The sequence below is a fragment of the Colletes latitarsis genome, chromosome 6 (genome assembly GCF_051014445.1).
Source record: "Colletes latitarsis isolate SP2378_abdomen chromosome 6, iyColLati1, whole genome shotgun sequence".
Taxonomy (NCBI): Eukaryota; Metazoa; Arthropoda; class Insecta; order Hymenoptera; family Colletidae; genus Colletes; species Colletes latitarsis.
The window spans coordinates 19,867,279-19,887,345 of record NC_135139.1 but is presented as its reverse complement, the minus strand read 5'-3'; the positions used below and the strand labels follow the sequence as shown (position 1 = coordinate 19,887,345).

The following is a 20,067-nucleotide window of genomic DNA, read 5'->3' as shown; positions in this document are numbered from 1 at the left end:
ATAGCCGTGAAGGGTCAACGAATACAGGGTGGAACACGTGCGTTATCGGTATCGGTATCACGATCGGGGGCGCAGCATGCACGCACGAGACAATACAAGTGAAGCGGTAGTAGCGGTTGCAGGCGGTTACCGTAGCGCACCTGCGCCTTGGGTTGGGCCCATTTTGCCCCCAACCTTTTACGGAAAGTACGAGGACGATATAAAACTGGTGGGGCGGATTTCGGTCGGGCCAGTGAGCTTTCGGTGGTGGAACATCGCACGCGCACGGCACCGCGCGCGTTCAAGTTCGACCAGAAACCGCGAACAACTCGAGCTCGATTTGAACGAACGTAACGGATCGTTGTGACTTTGTACCAACGAACGCGAGTTCTCGAGTATTTACCTCGCTGTTCGATCGTCGGTTCGGTTTGGATTCCGGTCCGAAGATGACCGGGCAAACGTGGTTGTTCTGGGTAACGTTCGTTATCGTTGTACATAGTAAAACTCGCGCCGAGGAGAACGTCACCGACACGATACGATCTCTGCGGGAGCAAGTGAACGCTCTTCTGGACCACCGGCAACAGGATTACAACGCTCTGGAGGGAAGCTTGAAGCGCGCGATGGAAAAGAATACAGAGTTGTTCGTCCTGAAGGACGAGGTGAAACAACTCAGGTAATCGCGTAGAGAGCCTCGAACGGTTGTTTGCGTATTAACGAGGCTCGTGTATTAATTTGCGTATTGTTCGATCTTCGTCCCCTCAGAAAGGAAGTGAACGCTCTTCGCGGCGGTAACGGAAACGAGGCGAAGAACGAGAGATTGCGGGTACAATGGCTAGGAAACGCGGTGACCGAGCTTCAAGGGGAGGTCGCGGAAGTCCTTATGACCAGGAACGCGAGCGAGGAGCTCGCCGAGAGGTCCAGGATGAGAAGCGAGCTGTCTCTGTTGAAAAGCGACGTGGACGCGGTCGGCAGAGGTGTACGAAATCTCGGCGGCAGGATCACCAAGATCGAAGCTGTCCTCGGCACGATTCGCGTCGATATCGTGGCGGTCAAGGAACGCTTCGGTCAGCTCTCTCGCACCTGCGCCGACATCGCCAGTCAGGTACCGTCCACTTTGTCGCTCCCGGCACGCTGTCCCTTTTCAATCCCTTCCAAGAGCTGCACGCTTACTTTCCCCCTGGTCGTCGTGTTTTTTTTTCCCTTCCATTCTTCTTATCCTTCTGTCCACCTGCTCGTGCCCGATCGAACGCACATCTGCCTCGATTTCGCGTGTTTTCTTCGTGTTTCTCGTTTTTTTTTCTCTCCCTCCTCTTGCGTAGCTTCGTTCATGATACGAAGAGACGCAGAAAACGTAATTGGACGAGCCACTATCTACTTGGCGGTCGCTCATTTTATTACGCATGATAAATTCCGCGATCGCGTCGGGATATCTGCGAACAAACGCGGACACCTCTGCGTTTCGGCGGTCCCAGCGCGCCCGCTACGCAGCTGCCTTTTTCCACATCCCCTCCGCGATTCGCTCTGCTGCCAGTATTAATTTCTACCGGCATGCTTGCTTGCCCCGTTCCCTCGATTCCCTCTCTGTGTTTCTACGTTGTTGGTTCGCATTCCATATGTCCCGATAGTCTCGCGCAGCGCTCGCCCGGTTCCACCTTTGTTACGTTTGTTTCCTCCGGTGTCTTTCCAGTCATCCCTCTGTTCCGCTTCGAGATCCTCCCGTTGCTTTTACGCGTCTCGATAGGAAAAAAGTCTCGGTATTCGAGGCTGCGATAGATAGCGTTGGGCGCGACCGTGACAGCTGCAGCTGCCGAGGCCCGCGACCAGCTGGACGCCCAGCTGGCGTTCGTTCCTCTCTTTTTGAATGCCGTCCGGGAAGAAACGAACGTGCCTTTTTCTTTTTGCCGAGACATGGCCATTCTCTGACCATTCTTCTCGTTTCAGCTGAGCGCGGTCCAAGTCGAGGTGAAGTCCCTGGGGTGCGAATTGTCGTCGGCCGAATCGGGCAAGTCGACGGTCCGCCGCGACGAAAAGAAGTCGAGGATCGAGCCTGAGTCATCGGGGAACCTGGATCGCAAAAGCTTGGACGCGACGACGTCCAGGCGTCGGGTCCCGAGACGGCACGGTTACTGGCGACGAAGCGAGGAACGTCGTATCCGAATCGAGGAGCGTCTGAAGAACCTGGAACGCACGGCCTCTTTGCTCTCGCAGCGACGAGCGTTGCTGGAGAAACGGATCACGTACGAGAACGAGGAATGGCCGATGAACCTGAACAAACGGATGAAAGGTTTGGAAAAGAGCATGGCCGAGCTGTACCGGCAGATCTCGAACATCAGCGAGAACGCGATCGCCGAGCGAAACGTCGGCGAGTCGCTCGGTTTGCAGCTGATCGACTCGTTGCGGGTGCTGGGGGAGGCCGTCGAGAGAAACGACTCGGCGACCAAACGGGAATTGGTACGGCTCAGCGTGAACGCGGCCCAAAAAGGGGCCGAGCTCTCGCTGACCAGGGAGGAGCTGAGCAATTTGCGTCGCGCTGTTCAGGCGTTGAGCGTGAGCGCGTCGAAGCTTCAGGAGAGAAGCGACGGCCAGCAGGAGGCGATCGATCGCTTGAACGGCACCTGCCTCGGCGCTTTGGATAAATACTCCGCTCCGGAGCCAGAAACGGAGTCGTTGCCTTCGAACATGCTCGAGCTGGAGCTAGAACTCGAGCAATTGGACGACGAATATCATTTGATTGCGAACAGTTTGCCGACCGATTGTGAAGATCGGGACGGACTTACGCTTTTGGTGGTGGGCCAAGCTCGCAAACCGATGCTGGTTTACTGTCGCGACGGTTGGATGGTGATCGCGCGTCGTCGCGATGGCACGCTCGATTTCGATCGCAACTGGCACGAGTACTCCCTCGGTTTCGGTTCGCCGGTCGGCGAGTATTGGATGGGCAACGAGATGCTCCACAAACTCAGCCACGACGGTTGCGCCAAGCTGCGGGTCGATCTGTTGGACATTTACGGCGAACGTTGGCGCGCCGAGTACGACTCGTTCGTGGTCGATTCCGCGGCCAACGGGTATAGACTGTACGTGAACGGTTACGCCGGAAACGCGACGGACGCGCTCTCCTATCAGAACGGTATGGGTTTTAGCGCCAAGGATCGCGACATGGATCTCAGCAAGGTCCACTGCGCCAGCAACTACCACGGCGGATGGTGGTTCAGTCGTTGCCAACACGCGAATCTTAACGGCAAATATTCCTTAGGATTGACTTGGTTCCGTTCCGACACCAATCGATGGATGTCGATCGCTACCTCAGAGATGTCCGTCCGTAAAAACCCAAACTGTTGACGATCGCATTAGCGCTCGTTGGCAAACCCTTCTTCGCGATACCAAAGACTTTCTATTACGTTACGTTAGATTATATTAGGTGTAAGCGCGCGCTGGATTTCGATGCAAGCTACGAGTGTGTATAATAATAATAATTATTATTATTATTTATTTAATGGGTTGATTCCCCTTTGTATAAGAAATCCAATTGTTCATAAAACTTGTTTGCATGAATTATTGTGCGATTTATGCGATTATACATAGGCAGTGTTGTGACCCTCTTGACGGATGAGAATATAGTGTTTTCTAGAAGTCGTAGCACCTTATACAGGGTGTTCCGTAGCATGGAAGAATCGCTTTAGCAATGGATTTTGCACGTGGAAACAATAAAAAAGGAGTTCGTATAAAAGTGTATTCTATTTGATCTTGTTTTCGAGTTATAACGAGTTTCATGACAAGCTTATACATTCGAAATAAAATACAAGATTGAACGTTAGGTACTGTGTTCGTAGTTAGTTCAACTATGTCCATCTTTCGTATAATGAACAAATCAATCTATAAATTCTTGTATATGGATTTGTTAAGAGAATCAGCCCCCGAAATCGGCGCTACCGTTCAGTTCTTTTTTAACCGTAGGTTCGCGTTCGTTGCTAACCTGAAACTTAGCTTTGCATTTCTTTTCGTGGGCGAACAAGCTGCCAGAATTTTTATAGGTGAATCCGCATGTTCTACACGCGAACGGTTTCTCGCCTGTGTGCGTGAATATGTGTTCTTTGAGAAACTTTGAACGATAGAAAGCTTTGCCGCAAGTTTCGCAGCGATACTTTGCCTCACCGGTATGGAGGTTCAAATGATACTTTAGGCCGTTCGAAGAGGCGAACCCGGCGCTACACAAATGGCACATAAACCGTTTGTCACCCAAATGAGTTCTCTCGTGCCTTTTGGCGTAACTCGGGAGAACGAACGCTTTGTTACAGTGACGACACACATAAGGCTTCGCGCCAATGTGTGATTTGAAATGTAATCGCAATCCGGATTTGGAGGCGAACGTCTTGCTACATACGTCGCACATATACGGTTTACCCGTTTTGTCGTCGGTCGGTTTCGTTCGATTTTCGGAATCGTGATCGTGATTGTCGTCGCCATCGTTTCTTTCTTCTACTCCTTTAAGTCCTACCTCTTGTACCTTTTCGTTTCTCTGTTCCCCAGAATTTTGCATTGTTTTCTCGACTCCATCCTCCTTTCCAATAGTTTCTAATTGTGTCTCATTCTTCTTATTTATCCCTTTTCTAACAGTTTCGAATTTTGTCTCGACCTTCTTCTTTGACGATCGATTTTTCGCCAATGGAGCCTTATCATTTTTCCGTCTCCTTTCGATTCGTCCAACTCTCGACAAACATACCGCAACCTTTTTACCGCGGGACGCTTTTCGATCATTGTTTTTCTTTTGTCCGCCATCTTTCGTCAAATCGACCGCTAATCCTGACCAGTTAGTCTGTACACCGTAATCCTGTCGAAAGTAAATAAAATTGTTTTATAGATGGAAATATGCAGTTGTCGTCGAACTTACCCGAACGATTTTATAGTTTGGCGTATTCGGGCGATAAAATTCGTTCCAATAATTCGATCCGTACAGCGATCGAAGCCTTTGTTCCGATTTTCTGCATTGCTCGCGAAATTGGTACGTAACCGCCACCTGGTGTTTGCACTCGGTGCAAATCGCCTGCGGCAGCCGGGTGTCTTCGGACAGCTGAACGATTGCGGAAGCGATAACATGATTGAGGGGGTACACGAAGACGCGAGGGAAATTAGAGGCTTAATCCAGTGATTTCCAAACCTTTTAGAAGTTACTCCTCGAAGGAAAAAGAAATTTTAGCAACCGAAATAAGGGATATACGCCCAGTGAAAAAGTTGAAAAACACTTGCCGCCATTAATTTTATTTAATTATGATTATGATTTTCTACAGCAAAAGTGTACGTACGATGGGTCGGAGGGATTAATATAAAAAAATGTGTAAGTTATTAACCCTTTTCTACATAGGAGGTGTACCTTCTACTTTGAAAAACACTGGCCTAAACGATAGAGAAAAAGGTCCGAGAAACTCACTGTGATTGGGCAGCAATCTAAAATGTGGGAACGTAAACGTTGAGATTCTTCTTCCTCGGTAAATATTGACGTTACGCAGTCTTCGGAACGAAGACACAGTCTACACGCGTTAGTGCTCGTTAGGCCAGCTTCAATGGAAGTCTGCGATAGCTTCATTCTGCTTATAACGGTTGTTCGCTAAAAACTAATTGAAATAAATAACAAGCATAAACAAGAAACGAACGATTTTATTCGCAGATAGAGCTGTAGACATAGGTTAGCTTCGTCTATCCGATCGTTTAGAGGATTTCTCCCTTTTCTCGTCAACCCCACAAGCATTAATTTCGTTATCTTATCGCGACAATGGTGTCGAGATAGAACAACGCACGACACTCTGTCATAATCGGTTTGTTTTGCACTGTGTTACAATCGGAGCACCATACACGCAACATAGAATCGAGTATTATGGAAATACATTCTATGCAAGTTATAATAATCGCATATCCTGAAGTACCGGCTAAGTGAAAGATCAGTTAAGCGCACTCTGCGTGTATGGGCGGCGATTCTAGGAACAGTACGCAATCCAGCTGTCGATAAAAGCTGTAAAATCACAGACGAGGTATACGAACTCGTATATAAGGTGGTTGTGCATTAGTGTATGTAAGTGGAGGGGTAGTTTTCTCTGGGCACTGCCTTTTTCAATCCCTCCCATAGTCACGCACACACTACAGCTGCTGTATTACTAATGCCGTGAATAGTTTCTCAACTGACCGCCATCCATGAGTAGAGGTCGCTAAAATCAGCTCCGAATTTTCAGGTCGGTATGGCAGTCAGATTCAGCCGCGAAAGTCCATAAGGTGAAAGGTCTACTCGTATACCTCGTCTGTGCTCGTAGAGTAGAGATCAAGTATACGAGTATACTTCGTTTGTTCTATACTCCATACCTGTGTTAATACGTAGGGTAATGCTGATACACATATCTAAATTACTCATGTGTATTATATGTATTTATTCACATATATGAATAATGCATACGTATACGTATTCGTGTACCTACTGCATCGTCATAAAAAATTTATGTGTATGTCAAACGTATACATATTTTATCCATTTTTGCTACTTTAAAGCATTTGTTGTATGCAAATTGTCTTCTATCTCGCAGATAGACTTAAATGAAATCTGCATTATTTTAATTTTTTTTATTTAAAACCAATTAATGAATTTTTGTTGAAGCTACATGAAATCGACTTCGTTGAATGTTTTAATTGTAAAGAATTTTAAAACAGCAAATCAGTTCTGGTTTAATGTTCTATACAGTATATCTTAAGTGGACTTACAGAACTTGACCCACAAATCAATTTAAAATCCATTCTGTGCTTTGAATGTCAGGGCATCAGTTTAGTGGATACATTCGACCATCGTGAAACGTGTATTTTCATTATTAAATATTCAATTTAATAAAAATATTCGGATAATTCCATTAATTCCTGAATGGCTATCGATAGTGACGAAAACGGATAACCACATAACGTTACTCAACATACTTTTCGTTGTTTTGATCATATTGGTTTAAGCTCAAGTTAATGTCAACAATACGTTTTTAGATAATGGACGTAGAGGATTCTATAGATCCAAAAGATGTGAAAATAACTCTTGAAACATATAAAAAGTTGGCCCTTGATGTTGCAAACCATGACACGATCTTAAAGGTAAAATTTTGTTTCGAATTCGTTAGTATTTTACTATTGCCACGATTTCTCTGTTCCAGGACAAGACAGTCCTGTCGTACATAGCATACGTTTTAGAAGTACCCGATGTTGAAATTATGACTTTGAGCTTAGATATTCTCGAATTATTTGTTAAAAATGTGGATAATTACGTACACATAACCTCTACTTTTGGTGTTCGGGAAGCTCTGGATGCAATTATAAATAAATATAATATAGATGAACCAAAGATAGCTAACCGAGCTCAGTATATAAAAAATGACATAGAAAGAATGAAACCCCCAATATATAATCTACGTAGTAGATGTAGAAGAGTTATTGAACCTAAAAAACTAAAAACTCACGTTATTGTGTTACACGTTCAAGGGCTATTACCAGTAAGTTCAAGCAATATATGCGTGTCTTGCTATTATAAATTTAGCATTTCATACCAATGATATGTGAAATAGGAAACCCGTTCAGATTTGGAATCAATACTGATAAGAATCGATGGATTGGTTTCTCTTGTAGTCGATGTAGAACATCAGCGTGTTACAATGCGTACTCTAAGTTATGTCACAGCAAAACAAATTGCAGAAGCTATTCAAAACAATACAGAGAACATGGAAGCAAGATTAGTTACAAGAAATAAATTCAACCAAGAGTATCTTGTTCCATTGGTAAGTATATATACGTAAATTGAATTACATATTTTCTTAATAATACATGCTATAATTTGCAGATTAATATAGAAGACAGTTGTGACACTGATGATATGCCAGATTATTTACCCGAAGAAGATGATCAAGAAGATGAGAAAGAGGGTGTTGTATCTTTATTTACTGGATTAAGACAAAGTGCTTCGTCATTATACAAATCTACTACCGAATTTCTTCAGAATTCGTTTTATTGGTAAATTCAAAAGTAGTTACATTAAGCATAATTTTTTTTTATTTTATGATCAGCAAAATATATAATAAAAGTAGTAAATGTTTGAAGTTGTTAATTCGTTAAAGAAATGTTTCAACCAAATTTATTTTGCATATCTGATTAATAATCTCGTAATACCATGACATTTTTTTAGATTTTTATTTTTTCATTATATCACGAGTGAGAACCTGATCATTTTTCATCACTTTTAATAATGTACTTATACAATAATCATATTTATTACAATAGTGACAGGTACACAGATCATTAAGTTTTTCTATGTATTTTCAAGACTGTCAAATGTATACACATTAAATAATGTAGAGAAACGTTAATTTTACTTTACATCCTAAATAGCAGTGAAAATTTAATGTTGTTAACGTTTTTTTCTTTTATTAGCCTGTATATATATATATGCAATGTATTTAAATTTCTTACAAATTTATAACTAAACGAAGAATTATAAAACCTTGAAAAAGTACAAGATATAAAGTCAGTCATAAAACCTCGATCTAATCATATGGTATAGTAAAAGAAATTATAATTACTAAGTTGTAGAATGTAAATAAGGTTGTACAGGGCAAAGATTTTATTACACGCATGTGTATCAATGTAGCATTTATGTTATAAAAGCTAATTTCTTTCAACTTATATTCAGTTTCTTAAATTGTTACTAATAACTTGTGAAGAATGGAAATGTTTGAAATATCTAATTATTATATGCCTCTTCTATTAGAAACTCTCTTGCATTAGAATGCATACGCTTTTTTCATTTTTACATTATTGGTTGGAGTGTACGGATAATCCGAAAAACTTGCGTTCGAACCATCAGGAAAACGATGGATTTGAGCAAAGCTCAATATATCTGGTGCAACTGATCCGTTTCGAGATCGTTCGATACGATTCGATTCAAGATATATCGGACTTTGCTCCAATTTGCCGCTTTCTTGACGACTCAACTCCGAATTCCGGATTACCCTCGGTTATTGGAAAGAGTCTGTGTGAATATTTATTATATGTATTTTAGTAAGTTAATATATTTTTATATAAAGTGAAATTGTGGTATGTATTATTGGTTTTCTTCACACGAATATATTTATTTTTTAATCAGATACAGATATAAAATGATGTATTTTGTTTCGAAATATTAACGAATACCAATCATTGAGGTCTTGTACTTTGCTTAAAAGGAATTTCATTTAATTTCACGAAAATTTGAATATAATATTCGATCGATGATATAATTCGAATAAGGTTAACCACAATAAAACGAAGCAAATAGATTATTGTAAATCAACTTTATTATTTGTAACACAAATTTTATGTACCGCTTCTATTATTAGAGAATAATAGAACTAGTCAGTTTAGCTGCCACTGCACAAGGAGGAACAATTTATGCAACTACCTGCATAAATATAATCGATACAATATGTATGATTATTAGAAAGTACATCTCTGTATGTCTTATTAATTACTTCGTCCAAATGAGCACATCAAAATGTTATACTGTATCTTATTTACTATTTGCTTAATTGTACGCGTTGTATTGTCTATATTTACAATATATAGTAATTGTCATTAAGGCAATTTGAGTTTCAAAACAGGTACAATAGATGGATGCAGAACAGTACTCTGGACAATTAAGTTGACAATATCGTCTAGTTATGCATACGTAATTGCAATACTTATTGTTATTAATTTGAAAGAATGAGTATGACTTTCATGTACAGTCCAATACTATTGTTGAGTTTCAGTTTGAAACTCAGACAACCTGCACTGTTTTCACTATGTTTACGATACAACTTATACTAATTTTATTGTAAACAGAGTTATTAAATTAGATTTTTTCATCTTATAATTGAGAAATGAAATAAAATCTATTACATGCATCAATAATAAGATTAATCGTAAAAATGTACTTTTAGTGCATCAAGAATATTTCATGATACTGGTGTAATGAAGACCTTATTAGATATTACTTAAGTAATACCTCGTGTCGTAATTTAATTTAATTCTTTCTCAAAAGTAAAACGTTCGCATAATTGAAAACGTATTGTACCGAAATCATTTTATTTCCAATTATAAGTTTTAATTGTTTCATATTGCACATTACAACTTGATTCATTTTTAATTTTTTTTTTGTTCTTTTTTTTTATATTTTAATAGTCATTGTTTGGTGTACTTTATGCAAATTGCCACAGGCACTTATGTTGTAAAATTTATTTAATCATTGTCATTCGGTTGCTTATTACCTAAATCGTTTCGTAAAGTATATATCTTTCTAATGAAATATTTATTCTTTTACGACTTCATTGTATTTATATACAATACTTTCTTGTAGACTACCGTACAGTCATACGAGTTTTCTATTTTCTTTAATTGATTTCTACGCTACGGTAAATCCTATATATACATACCAACGAACACAATCATCAGTAACTGATTTTGCACTCATTGTACAAATTATTAATCCAAAATTGAATTTTTTGTTAATAATGTGAAACAAATGCAATACATGATAACAATGAATTCATACTTAGCTGCAATTTATATACCTACTACAAGGAACTATAAAAAAATAAGAGATAATGGAATGAATATTTTATGAAGCAATGAATTATCTTCCCCTTTGTATGAAAGTATGGATGTATTTACAAATAATACTATATAGTAACATGTCGCTAAACATGTTTTTGTAAATTTTCACCCTTATTGAAAATATTATCGATCTATACTCTATTTTTTTCATAGAAAAAGTAATTAGTTTTAAGTGTCCATTTTGTATAACATAGAGCGAACTACACTATAAATAATTATAGAAAGTTCATTTTTCATTAAATTAATTAATCTACTGAATGAACCTGGATGGTAAACATTTTCTATAAAATAACAGAAGTTGTACTTAGTTTCAGAATATGACTCAAAATTGTTTCACGTATTTTCAGCTAATGTCCAAAATGTTTAGAATATTGATGTAACATTTCATTGATAAATAATGCATAAAATTAATGTACATACATATCTAACGTATATCTTAAATGGATAAGTATCTACAATATTTAACATAGGATCGAATGAGAACATACACTACAGAAATGCACTTGCTATTAGGTACTTATAACATATCACTCGTAAATGTGAGATATAAAAATCGTGTTAATCTAAACGCTGCTTTCTATTTTAGAATTTGCATCTACTGGTTGAGATGCAATTGTAATCTCACTGACTTCATCTGTTTCTGATTGACTCGATGTATCAGAAACATCATCTATTCCTTTCCTCTGAATAAAAACAAAAATTTAACATGCCATACTATATCTCACATATTAATAAATAAGAAATAAGTACTTTAACCCACCTTATGAGAATAACGGATGTTACGAAGTTCTCTTTGCACATCAGGGTTACTCTCTAACGTGGAGGATTGGCTGGACGGAGGATGCGAATATTCAGAAGTGTTTTCCTCATCAGATGGTAACACCCGTTCTATTCGTACTGTTGCGTGTTTAAATCTTCTTAATCTACATCCAGGACCAATTGGCCTTCTTGCGATACTACAAGTACGAAATTCTTTAGTTTAAAATATATCTATACTAAAAAAACGTATTATACTTCCGCTTGTGATTTTCAAAATGTACCTTCTTCTTCTAAGAGAATAATTATATGTATAACTTGGATCTTCGCCTTCTTCGTCTGACCAGCTTTCTTCGTAAGCATCATCTTCAGGGTCACATAAAGTATCTACACTATCAGAACAAGGCCGTGTTTTAATTTCAGATTGTTCTTGTTGTACATTAGTACCGTTAACGATAATTCCACAAAAATGTCCAGACAATTTCACCGATTCCTCTTTACCTCTGAAATTGTTTATTAACTGTTGTTTATAATAATAATGATAATGATTACTATTAAATGTTATATACAAAATATAGCTTACCTATGTGATATTATCACATCGTCACAATTTCCATTATCTGTCGGAGAAATAAGGCGATTAGCATTGATAATTTCACTAACTTTTCGGCCAAGAGTTTCAAGATTATCGTCATCGCTACAGTCCTTTAAACGTTCATTTCCATTTGCATGATTTTCATTTGTAGGTTCAGGACTGGAACAAGGACTAGATTGCATTCCATAATGAACTTCGGACAAAATTGAATTTCCATTTAAACATTCTGGTACTTGTTTACTTAATGACTGTTTATTAATGCTATTTACAGAAAGCTTTTCTGTTGGCGATGCTGCTGTTGTGTTTAGAATAGGACTAAAATCAGTTTCACTGATGTGCATTATATCTGTTTGTGTTTGACTGTCCACAAAACGTACACACACTTCTGTACTCTGAAAACAAGTATTTAACATTACGCTCCGAATATATACATATATGTATAAAAGTATATACGTATATATTCAAGTATGTAAATACGTACTTTTCTTTCGCGATGAGGACTTGATCTTGGGCTGGAACTCACACCACACCCGGATCCTACTCTACGATGTCTGTATTTGCGTTGTTTGAAACTATTACTAGGAGCTAAAATTGTCTCCGGTTTATTGGATTCATTTAATTGCGTGTACATAGTGGCTTTCACCGGGCTCTGAGGACAATCTGTTGGCGATGGTGGAGTTGTTGGAGTAGATGATGTTGAAAATTGTGTTGCAGGATTACGTCTACGATGGAGTCTTTCTTGAGCTTTTAAAAGAGGATGTACAAGACGTCTCTTACACTGTTTATATCCATTTTGTTGTTCCCGTCTGAACAATAAAAAATAAAACGAAATCATTATATGTAACCATTCTATTATCGAATACATTTTAAAATGTAAATTTACTACTTACTTGATTACTTCTCGTTCACGCTGTTCTAATTGTAATAAAACAGCATTCAACTCTAAGCACAAATTATTTGTACGTTCAAGTTTACGTTCGTAGTGTTCTCGAATATCTTGAGCATGCCTCAGTTCATCCTCGCGTCGTCGGATCAGATCAGCTTCAAACCTTGGGCTACTACAACTATTTGTTTGCATTTGTTTCATGTGATCCCTGATTTCTTTCTTCCACGATTGCTGTAATTTACCGCAATTATTAAGTATTTTAATTTTAAGCATAGTATTATGTTCCCTTAAGAATCTTTCTATTGTATTACCTGTGTTTTAAAATAATCATCAGGTTTTGTACATAATACTTCGACTGCCGCAATGCCAAGGTGAATTTCAATGTGTTTAAAAGAAGGTCTGTTACGTGGTTTTGCAGCCCAGCATTGTTTTACGAGTAACCTGTAACCTTCCGGGCAACTTGCAGGGATTGGTAAATGAAGAGAGTTATTGCCCACGCCCCAAATAATCGCGGAAGAATCTACATCTTTGTAAGGTACTTCTCCACTTAATAATTCCCACAGTACTACGCCATACGACCATATATCTACTTTTTCAGAACAGAGCTCGTTTCTAATTATCTCGGGAGCCATCCAGGCAACAGTGCCGGCAAAACTCATTCTTGTACTAATTTCATTCCACTCTCTGCTTGTTCCAAAATCACTTATTTTTACTACTTCTCCTTGTCCTATTAACACACTGAAAAGAATACGCAATATTATACAAATGTATAATTTTCAGTGAATTAAATCCTTTCGTCAATGTAAGTCTAAAAATCACAACAATTTAGTTATATTACATTAAATGACATACTTTGGGCTTTTAAGATCTCTGTGTATAATTTTATGTGCATGAAGATAAGCCATTCCAGCTGCAATTTGTTTTGACCATGATACCAATCTAGGAGGTGGAACTGGTTCTCCAGCCCTAAGAAGATCGTATAATGGTCCATATGGGCAAAATTCCATTATTATACAATAACATGGTGCTTGTGTACAGACCCCTCTGGAAATGTATAGAGACGTTTTATATCGTTATATTACATGGTTTTACACCTAGGTAATATATTTGAAAACTTACTTAAATTGAACAATATTTGGATGATTAAGCTTTCGTAAATGTCGTATATCAGTCTCACGTGGTTCACGTACTTTTTTTACAGCTACGACATCTTTATTTAATTTTCCGCTAAATACTGCTCCCTGAGCTCCAGACCCAAGCCACTGAAGATCGCTAATCGACTCAAACGGTATTTCCCAATCATCCGCTATAATAATTTTTTTATCAATTATATTTATAAAAAATGTATTAAACATATAGGAGATAAGTATTTACTTTGATGCCCTTTAATCTTCTCATTTACAGCTGCTTTTGAAAGCATAGTCCATACTGGACGCATACACCCTAGTATACCTTCCACCCAACTTGTTCTTTGTGCATCTAACGTTACAGAGCCTGGAGTGCATTTTGTTGCAGTTTCACTAGAATTACTATTGCTTTCGGAATTGGTATGATTGTTATTAGGTAATTGAACATCACGTGTGTCAGTGATTATAAGACCACCAGCAATACCACTCAGCTGACCCAATTCTTCTTGAATGCATAACATGCTAAAACAAATGATATAGGATATAAAAAAAATGATCATTTACAGGTAATTTAAAAAAATGATATAATAATAAAAAAATAAAATAAGAAATCTTTAGATGTGCAATATGATCAAATTTATCTATATAACTAAATTGTATTTCTATTAGTTGTTACTTCCGAAAACGAATTAATCATTTCTTTTGTTTCGACACGACAAAAGTAACATTTTAAACAAACGATATTACTTAATTTTATTTACAAACCTGGAATAATACATATAAAATATGATAAATCGTTGGAACTATTTTCCAATTTATTTTTTATAATTTTTAACATACTCTGAGCGAAGCTTTCAAGGTCGCGCGTGATTAGTAATGTTTAGGTCAAAGATGACGGAAAACGTGATGTATCCGTGGAAGTTTATCTTATGTGCTTGTGTTTATACATATGGTAAAATCTGTAATATGCTTTCTTTCTATTGCATCTCGCGATAAATATTCAGGATTGAATGTCACGTATGCAAGGTGCGTGTACCTATACATACGCATAATGTTCATTATGAATTCAAATAAATTCATAAATAAATGCACAAATAATAATATTCATGCACTAAGCAAGGAATCGTATACGTATATTTATTAATGTAAACATAGTAATAAATTCGTGTTTAAGCGGGGTTTATGTATGAATCGATTATCAATTATTGATTTAACAGATACGTGTTGCAATGCAACCAAATACTTCAAGGGCTTTTCATCCATTTAAAGCTGCATAATTACAATAACGGACAGCGCGTACACAGTCACTGGACTAATTTAAGAAAAGTAAATTATTTTATAAGCTTTCGTTTCAAATATTATTTTATTCGTTCAAAATGAAGAATGGTTTCTAAGAGTATCTTATTCGAAGAACAAAGCATATAAAGAAACGAAGAAATAATTATTCGACTTTAATATTCGAACGATAGCCGAACGTGGATTCGATTTATACGCGATATAAATCGTAAAAATTGTAAGTAAGTTAATTAAGTCAATTAAAAAAAAAGTCCTTTAGAGATTATGAAATTAGTGAGAAAATAAATTATTGTTTTGATTTGCAGTTTGGTCTTATCACGGTGCAAACAGTCAGCTGATGATACAATCGCGTTATTATGTTCGCAGTCGAGAAACTTTCTTCGAGGAAATTGTGTTATTCAAGAAATATAATATGCAGTTAAGTATCTTTGAAAATTTAAAGCACTGTTATTGATTTCATTTTAGACATAAAAATAATTTAATAAACAAATCTCGAATTTAGTACATTAGCATAATATGTAATTATAATACAAACAACATAAAGCATACCACGCAAAATTAGCAATGAATACGAGTATTGCCTTCCATAAAATGTCGCGAAGTAAATAATTAAAAATTAATAAGAAAATAAGGATTGCATCATACTCGTTAGAATGATTTTTGTACGTGATTTGTACACCTGTCAAATGTTTAACCAACAATTATAAATCGTAAGCGTAAATCAAAACAAGCAATGTTACACGTAAAACGATATCGCCAGCAATATAGGTAACCGTAGAACAGACACTACAAATTACGCTACTTCGAAATTTATTATACATCCTATGCTGTATCATTTTATTAGAATATGTATTTCAGGTGGAATCACGTGTTAGAATTATATATTCGTTAAAATCGAAAAGGATAGAAAGATGCAAGTGGAAACAGACCGTGCAAATGGAAACTATGTTACGGGATATCTGATAAATGAAAAATATTGCGAAAACGCGAGTTTATATGCGGATGTATTGGTACGAGGACAAGATCGAAGCCGTCAACGATGGTGCCGTTATCGGAAGCGCATTCCGACGATTTGGCCTTCGAGCTCACCTCCTCGTACCGACGTTGTTTGGAACGGCCGCATCGTCGTTCCGCGTCTTCCTGAGGAAAAGCCGTGTAAAAACCATCGTACAACGCGTAGCATATGGATATAACACTCTTGTCGCATGCACTGACAGAAAGTGTTACAAAATCATGCCACCGATCGAACGTTTGCGAGACGAGCAGCAAATAAGTACGAGAAAAACTACACACGATATACACGAGCACGAGACATATCGTAAACTGGCGAATTCGCCGGCAGAGGGCCGCATTTACCGTTTGCCTCCTTCAATATGACATACGCGTGACGATCAAGCGTAATGTATTGTTCGCAGCTGCCAATGTATGTGGTTCGATAATATTTAAACTCGTGTTGTTTACGAATCTTAGACTTATTCGTAGCGTTAACACGTATGCTAGAATACTTGTCGAAATCGATGATACAAATCAGGACTGTCTTCTATCCTATTTAGTGGTCTAGTTTGAAATAATAATTTACGGTATACGCACAACATTAAGCATACGCATGCGTGACTCTAACGCGCGTAACTTTATGGAAGCGCGTCGTTTCAAATGTATATTTATTAGAGATTATGGTTTTGGGCGTATATTATTATAAAATACACGTGCACACAGATTACAAGTGCACGTATCGAATTTAGATATTTGTCGTGCATCGATTCGGTGGTCTCCAATACTCTTACCTATTAGTAAATATATGCGCTTCTGGGTGTGACGGTGATAAAACAACCTCATTAACACCCGACGATGCTTCCGTTTCCTGAAATTCAAGTTTATACATCTCAGGTTGAGGTAGTGTCTCGGTCTCAGCAGGGGTGCGCATTCTTGTCTATCTTTCCGTATTCAATTTCTAAAACAAGAGTTAAACGCCTGTTAAGTAGAATGTTTCCTTAGATCACACTTTCTTTTCTTATCATATTAGAAATGTTTCTCTTTACCCCATCCTGTACACGTGTACACGCGTAACACGTGCAAAGTGTAATGTTATCCGTTACTGTGTTACAGAGGATGAAGCAACGGATGAAAAGGAGAAGAGACGAACGAGAAATCACCTTTGGCATAATATGGGGAGGTTGGGTTCAATGGAATGCCGATCTAGTAACAGGCGTGGTATGTGACCGTCGCATACCTAACTTAACCGTGGTTTTATTTTTCGTGTAAATTCCTTATATCAGGCAGGATCGTATTATTTGCATTTCTTAGCTAACGATCAAGATTTTATCTTTTGGAAAAACTGAACCAACATTCCGGGTAGAGGTAACTACACGTGCTACCTAATTTAATTGTGTGTAAAATCAATTTTTCTTAATGAATTATCATTAAAATTTACATGATAGGGAAAATTGGAGATTTTAATTAAATTTATGTATCATCCGATATGATATTAAATCGTAGATTTATTATATTCGATATTTAGTCGAAAAATAGAACAAACGAGTTGATTACGCATCTAACCAGATCTATTAACTACCATATACTGGTTTGAACGCGGCACCCTTTCGTACCACGAAAAAAAAAGAAAAAAGAATACGAAGTTTTGTACAGTGAGTCACTCGTAGGCGTGCCTTGGATTAATCCCAAGCACCTGTACTGAAGCTAGGTAAGCTTCTAACACTACTAGCAACCCCCGAAACCTTCTAAATCTCGTGTCAGTCAAAGTTCAATTCCAATTACAGATAAAATGCATAACAGGAACTGCAATAACCACATCGTTTCAATGAAATACGTTTTATTGATTGATTTGAACGATTACATGTACTATACAAAAGAAATTTGTACCATTAAGCTCAATAGACATTGGATATAACTTTAGTAAATCATTTATTATTCTGTAAATTATTTACTAAAAACTATCAAAACTATCCACACTAAAGATAAAGAAAAACAATTGACGTATATTTTTTCCTACTTTTTCATTGTTATTTTGGTATATTTGAGAACTGCTATTGTTTCATACAGAAAAATGCATGTACACTTCAAATTTTGCTTGAGTTAACGGATCGATGTTCCAAAAGAGTGAGCATGTTGCACCCCTTCTTTTTTAGGCACTGTTAACAACTCGGTGACTAACGTGAAGCGACAAATTTAATAAAGCTAACAGAATATATTACATCACCTTCAACCCTTGAAATATTTGTCATATACGTATATGTGCATAACTTGGTTACAGTTGAAACGGTTATCGGGTTTTATAATAGTCTAAAAATATTTCCTAATATCGAGGTCGCTGAATAGTACAGTTAAAAAATAGAAACATAAGCGAAATACAAACGGTACTAATTGATTAAGTTTGATTATTACCATCTTTTTATTCATATGCATTTACGTCACTCTCGTTATGCAATTTTGTATAACCAAGTAAAAATAGGACTTACGTATTGTTAAATATTTCGCTAAAGCAACACAATTATACTGCACATCCTAGCATTGAAATCACTCGATAAATTCAGTGATCGCAACGCTGCTACAATATCAGTGATCGGCATATGCATTGTCACGGCTAAATTTTAAATGAACGCAATAATATTCTGAAAAATTAATTCTATTATATATGAAATTTAATATAATCGATATATACGAGGATATGTGGCAAGAGAAATATAAAAATTTGATAAATGGACAATTGTTAAAATTTCAATACACAAAAAGTGTACGTACATCGTTTAAAGTGTAACGAATTCAACGAGAAAAATTTTTCCCGGAAATATAGTATTCTTGAAATATAAATTGTAAATATTTTCTTGTCCCAGTGCTCAAGTTTAATGTTTTACTGGTTTCGAATACATCGGGTAATACGAAATCATTAATACTCATTTTGGTTTTGATATCATTGTTCAACGTTTAATGAAATGTTTCGAAAATCCATTTCGATTGTAACGCTACTCTTTTAAGAATTCTATTTTATTAATTCGTATAAAAATAACCGATACACCTATCGAAAAGGTAAACGGAGTGCAGTTCAAAGTGTCGACAGTTCGACCCTAGTGACGTTTCAATCCGTGTAACACTGCAAGAGAGTAGTACAAAACGTGTGCCGCTGCGACGGACGCAACGAGATCCGTACTCAATGCAGAACGATTGGGAACGAGCTTTCACTTTCCTCGAGCGGCTTGCACAAGCGAGACACTATCGTGGCCAGGGGCTCGCGATATTCGGCATGAAAAACTCGTCGAAGCATGAAGCGTCGCGTTTTTGCAAAAAGATGGAACAAATCGAACGAGACTCCCGTGTTTGGAACCAAGGAAGAGGAAGAGAATGGGAGACGCTTTATCGATTAAGCTCATGCCACTACCCCTCTTCTTACCTGGAGAAAAAATTTCTGCCGACAGCGACGGCGACAACAACGATTCCCTACGAAGTATCCATAAAGTTGTAACTGGCGCCATGCATTTGTGAAGCCTTCGCAACTGCTGAGCCTGACACTATAAGATGCTCGAGAGTCTTCGACTCTCTCAGGGAAATTATCCTCGTTTTGCACGTCACGATAATCATACGGGCGAATATGCACGTATTGCACTCTCTTGAACGTGACACTGTACGAATTAGTTCGAGTTATACGCAAGCTCAAAGAGCCGCGAATATCTTTTTGTTGACGGTCATGAAAACAACCCCGCAACACCCCGACGCACGACGCGTCCAGCGGACACTAAACAAAATGGCGCGCTCTGTCGTCCGCAGCTTCGACACCAGAG

General features: G+C 37.9%; 4 protein-coding genes across 7 annotated transcripts; 2 read left to right on the top strand and 2 right to left on the bottom strand.

The window, feature by feature from the left end:
• Positions 1-116: 116 nt before the first annotated feature.
• LOC143342427 (protein scabrous) lies at positions 117-3,682 on the top strand. The gene is made up of 3 exons (XM_076766291.1): positions 117-652; positions 742-1,081; positions 1,921-3,682. The coding sequence occupies exons 1-3, from the start codon at positions 426-428 to the stop codon at positions 3,313-3,315; spliced, it is 1,962 nt and encodes a 653-aa protein (XP_076622406.1). The 5' UTR covers positions 117-425; the 3' UTR covers positions 3,316-3,682.
• Positions 3,597-5,947, bottom strand: LOC143342432 (uncharacterized). Its single transcript, XM_076766306.1, has 3 exons — positions 5,402-5,947; positions 4,865-5,044; positions 3,597-4,804 (listed from the first exon to the last, which is right to left on the bottom strand). Exons 1-3 carry the CDS (start codon positions 5,555-5,557, stop codon positions 3,884-3,886), a joined length of 1,257 nt encoding a protein of 418 aa, XP_076622421.1. The 5' UTR covers positions 5,558-5,947; the 3' UTR covers positions 3,597-3,883.
• On the top strand, positions 5,936-11,549 carry LOC143342434 (armadillo repeat-containing protein 1). Of its 4 annotated transcripts, none has more exons than XM_076766312.1 (6): positions 5,936-5,954; positions 6,985-7,089; positions 7,149-7,484; positions 7,557-7,766; positions 7,829-7,998; positions 11,419-11,549. In XM_076766312.1, the coding sequence occupies exons 2-6, from the start codon at positions 6,988-6,990 to the stop codon at positions 11,429-11,431; spliced, it is 831 nt and encodes a 276-aa protein (XP_076622427.1). In that variant the 5' UTR covers positions 5,936-5,954; positions 6,985-6,987; the 3' UTR covers positions 11,432-11,549. The 4 variants fall into 4 exon arrangements, with proteins under 4 accessions (XP_076622427.1, XP_076622426.1, XP_076622424.1 ...); XM_076766311.1 differs by lacking the exon at positions 5,936-5,954 and adding an exon at positions 6,315-6,341; XM_076766309.1 differs by lacking the exon at positions 5,936-5,954 and adding an exon at positions 6,393-6,461.
• On the bottom strand, positions 10,045-20,021 carry Wnd (Mitogen-activated protein kinase kinase kinase 13 wallenda). Its single transcript, XM_076766289.1, has 12 exons — positions 19,680-20,021; positions 17,059-17,225; positions 14,226-14,500; positions 13,971-14,157; positions 13,704-13,895; positions 13,163-13,589; positions 12,856-13,082; positions 12,447-12,771; positions 11,954-12,357; positions 11,655-11,873; positions 11,375-11,570; positions 10,045-11,297 (listed from the first exon to the last, which is right to left on the bottom strand). Exons 2-12 carry the CDS (start codon positions 17,196-17,198, stop codon positions 11,178-11,180), a joined length of 2,712 nt encoding a protein of 903 aa, XP_076622404.1. The 5' UTR covers positions 17,199-17,225; positions 19,680-20,021; the 3' UTR covers positions 10,045-11,177.
• Positions 20,022-20,067: the final 46 nt, after the last annotated feature.